This window comes from Arachis ipaensis, chromosome B08 (genome assembly GCF_000816755.2).
Source record: "Arachis ipaensis cultivar K30076 chromosome B08, Araip1.1, whole genome shotgun sequence".
Lineage (NCBI taxonomy): Eukaryota > Viridiplantae > Streptophyta > Magnoliopsida > Fabales > Fabaceae > Arachis > Arachis ipaensis.
The window spans coordinates 12831279-12835150 of NC_029792.2; the positions used below are offsets into that span (position 1 = coordinate 12831279).

General features: G+C 36.8%; 1 protein-coding gene across 1 annotated transcript in view; it reads left to right on the plus strand.

Annotated features, from left to right (window-relative positions):
- LOC107613343 (shaggy-related protein kinase eta) overlaps window positions 1–3857 on the plus strand; it is a 4413-nt gene extending 556 nt beyond the window's left edge. The window contains exons 2-12 of the mRNA XM_016315305.2: window positions 802–894; window positions 1326–1385; window positions 1516–1788; window positions 1884–1958; window positions 2047–2103; window positions 2470–2610; window positions 2727–2777; window positions 2861–2956; window positions 3051–3134; window positions 3290–3391; window positions 3482–3857. Of these exons, the coding sequence (XP_016170791.1) occupies window positions 802–894; window positions 1326–1385; window positions 1516–1788; window positions 1884–1958; window positions 2047–2103; window positions 2470–2610; window positions 2727–2777; window positions 2861–2956; window positions 3051–3134; window positions 3290–3391; window positions 3482–3583 (1134 nt within the window). The 3' untranslated portion in view covers window positions 3584–3857. The remainder of the gene's footprint in view (window positions 1–801; window positions 895–1325; window positions 1386–1515; window positions 1789–1883; window positions 1959–2046; window positions 2104–2469; window positions 2611–2726; window positions 2778–2860; window positions 2957–3050; window positions 3135–3289; window positions 3392–3481) is intronic.

The window sequence follows — 3872 nt, forward strand, 5'->3', positions numbered from 1 at the left end:
ATACTTAGCTGAGTATCATCAAGTTATCTTTGGATTTTCTTAGGTTAATTTCATTTTGCCGAGATATGTGTAGTATATTGTAAAGTTCAAGTGTCGCCGGTGGTGTGGTATTTTGAGTTGTACATTATTTGCTCCTGTGGTTTTTGTATACTTGGGTAGTTGGGTTCCTTGCTTGAAATGGATTTTCCTTGGATTGTGATTGTGTTGCTGTTCAAACCGTTTTAGTTTGCTTCAGGGTATTAGTGTCCTTTTATTCCTTCTCTATATGCCTTGTCTGTTAATTGTTGTTAAAGTTCTTTGGCATGTGATGCTTTCTTGTGAGCTGTGGTAACCTGGGTGTGCTTTATCTGTGCATATACTCATTGAGCTCTTTACACTCTGCCTTTCTTTGGCTTCAGATTCTGATTGGTGGCTGAATACCTCTGGTATCAACCATCCATTTCTGCTGTTTATGTGCCGTTGCTGTGTGTTTCTCTTGTCATATAATGCTTGCTTTGATCAACGCATAAAATTGACTTAACATGAAGTGCGGGAATCTGAGCCTAAAACTTCGGGCACTAAATTGACTATGTTAATTAGTAAATATGCATGCCCACTAGTGATTTTGCTGAGATGCATGTAAGATCTCATAGGCATAATGGTTTAAGAAAAAATATTAACAGCTATTAAGCAAATTTAGCAGTAAGTTAACTTGAAATACATATGTGCAGGTATTGTATAGTGGAGGTTCTGAGATTCTACTTCTGTATCAGGAGAACCGGGTTTTCGATATTAATTTCCATTCATTGCTATAAATTTCAGGAAATGTCAGCCACAGTAATTGAAGGGAATGGTGAAGTTACTGGCCACATAATCTCAACCACAATTGGCGGCAAAAATGGTGAACCTAAACAGGTGTGTGTTCTTTCCTTCTCCATTCTTTACCTGCAGTTTTTACTCTTTAAGATGCTGGTAGTTGCGAATGGTGACTATTGTTATCAGCAACAACTTAATGATTCACGTGCTTTTTGGGACAGAGCTTAACTGTATTTATGGGATAGCTAATGAAGCAAACAAATTAACCTTTTTTTAAGGATCACTGGTAAAATTTACCCATAAGTTGGTTTGTTTCCTCAGAGATCTAATATAGATGTTTTTCCTCCCTCAATGCCTGCAAATTAATTGTTTTAGCTGTGCATTTTCGGGCCTTAACGGGTGTGTTTTTGGAGAATTTTAATGTGTTGCAAGTGTAGTTCATCAAACTTTAATAATCAAAATTGATTGTAATATCCATGGGTTTCCATTTCTGTATGCATTCATAACTTATGCTTTGATACCACTTGCAGACCATCAGTTACATGGCTGAGCGTGTTGTTGGCACTGGATCATTTGGAGTTGTTTTCCAGGTTAGGATAAATAAAGTAACAAAAATCTTGGGTGATAACTATTCGTGTCAACTGTCAAGCTTTCTTTGCTGTCAAGTATCTCATATTGCTTCACATCCTTGGTGGTGTTTCTTGTTGACCTGAAACAAAGGCAAAATGCTTGGAGACTGGGGAGGCGGTGGCTATAAAGAAAGTTTTGCAGGACAGGCGGTACAAAAATCGTGAATTGCAACTGATGCGCTTGATGGATCATCCTAATGTAATTTCCCTGAAGCACTGTTTTTTCTCTACAACAAGCAAAGATGAACTTTTCCTGAACTTAGTAATGGAATATGTCCCTGAGACGATGTACCGGGTTCTAAAGCACTACAGCAGTATGAACCAGAGAATGCCCTTAATTTATGTGAAATTATATACATATCAAGTATGATCTCGTCCCTGTTTGCAATTTAGTTTGATATGCTTTTTCTCACTATTTTCTTTTAAATTCTGGTGATTGACTTGGGAAGTAATGTTTAGATCTTCAGGGGACTAGCATATATCCATACCGTACCTCGAGTTTGCCATAGGGATGTGAAGCCCCAAAATCTTTTGGTATGTTATTTGATGCCTATTTTTAAGTTTTAACTTACAATCAGTATTTGTTTATTCATTCTAAACCATTTGCATATATTTTCTCTAGGTTGATCCTCTTACTCATCAAGTTAAGCTTTGTGATTTTGGGAGTGCAAAAGTTCTGGTATGTTGTTGATCTGTGTATTCCTATGAATGTCCTTAGATCGTGCATATATGCCACCATGATAATTGTCGATTACCAAAATCATATGCTGCTCATTTATAGTAGAATTATCACACAAACTCCACTTGTCGAAAAATGCAATTCATGTTGTGTATGTGAAACGATGATATCTCAGTAGATTTCCATTAAGATGTTACTGATGCCTTTAAATCCTGTTCTTTTTACATATTGGAAGAACAATTACAAATGATGGAAGAAAGGCTATTGTTGGAATGACATTCCAGTATTTGTTATTATAGTTAATCTTTTGATGTTTTTCAGTTTGGCAAAAAGTCCAAGCTAACCATAACAATTGATTTTTTGTAGGTCAAGGGTGAATCCAATATTTCGTACATATGTTCACGTTACTATCGGGCCCCAGAACTAATATTTGGTGCAACAGAATACACAACTTCTATTGACATCTGGTCAGCTGGTTGTGTCCTTGCTGAACTTCTTCTAGGCCAGGTTGTTAAACTTCTGGCAACCTATGCACTTTTTTTTTTGGCCTCTTACATAGCAATTATTTTCTCCTTTTTGTGAGATATGGTTTTGATTCCTCATTGTTTCAAATTTTTTGTTAGCCATTATTTCCGGGAGAAAATCAAGTGGACCAACTTGTGGAAATTATCAAGGTGATGGTTTGTCTATTTTGATATTACATTGGATTGCTAGAATCTGATAGCAGGATACTAACTATATATGTGTCTTTTTGTAGGTTCTTGGTACTCCAACCCGAGAAGAAATTCGTTGCATGAACTCTAACTATACAGATTTTAGGTTCCCCCAGATTAAAGCTCATCCTTGGCATAAGGTGAATCACATTCATTACTACTTCTCCTTTTGCCTTATAGCAATGGAGGTCTTCAGAGTGGTAATTTCTTTTATTGTAAAAAATCATTTTTCAGATTTTTCACAAGCGAATGCCTCCTGAAGCAATTGACCTTGCATCAAGGCTTCTCCAATATTCACCAAGTCTTCGTTGTTCCGCTGTGAGTAGAAAATCTCTTAACACCTCCTTCACCCCCTTTCTTTAAGAGAAGACACATTACATAATTAGTTATGGTTGTAGTTAATTCATTAGGGTGTGAAATACACATGATCCAAAGTTCAAATAGTTTTAACTAGCGATTTCTTTATTATTCAGCTGGAAGCTTGTGCACATCCATTCTTTGATGAGCTTCGTGAGCCAAATGCTCGACTACCTAATGGCCGTCCACTGCCACCACTTTTCAACTTTAAACAGGAAGTATGTATCTTAATCCAAGTAGTTTCTTGTTTGTAGTGAACCTGATACATGTTTCAATATGATTGAGGATGTGAACTTTTTGGACTGCAGTTAGCCGGAGCATCCCCCGAGTTGATCAATAGACTCATCCCAGAGCATGTAAGGAGGCAAGGTGGCCTTGGCCTCCCCCATCCAAGTAGCACACAAATCTAGAGAAGGAGTCCATGGCAATAGGTTTATTTAAGATGAAAGCAGGCCTGTCTGTGTAGTCAAATATAAAAGGGGGATCAGGTGTATGTAGCTTTAATCCCGTGAAGATATGTATACATGTACTCACTGCATAGTGTAGCATGGAAATGGTTCATTATGTCTAAAATTTCATTTTTACTTTAAGCATACTTTTATTTAGGTTGCTAACCACACCATCCAGTATCTAGCCGAAGTACTAATACTATTAGATATATAATTATTCATGTGTCTTTATCTGTTTAAGTTTTTGAAA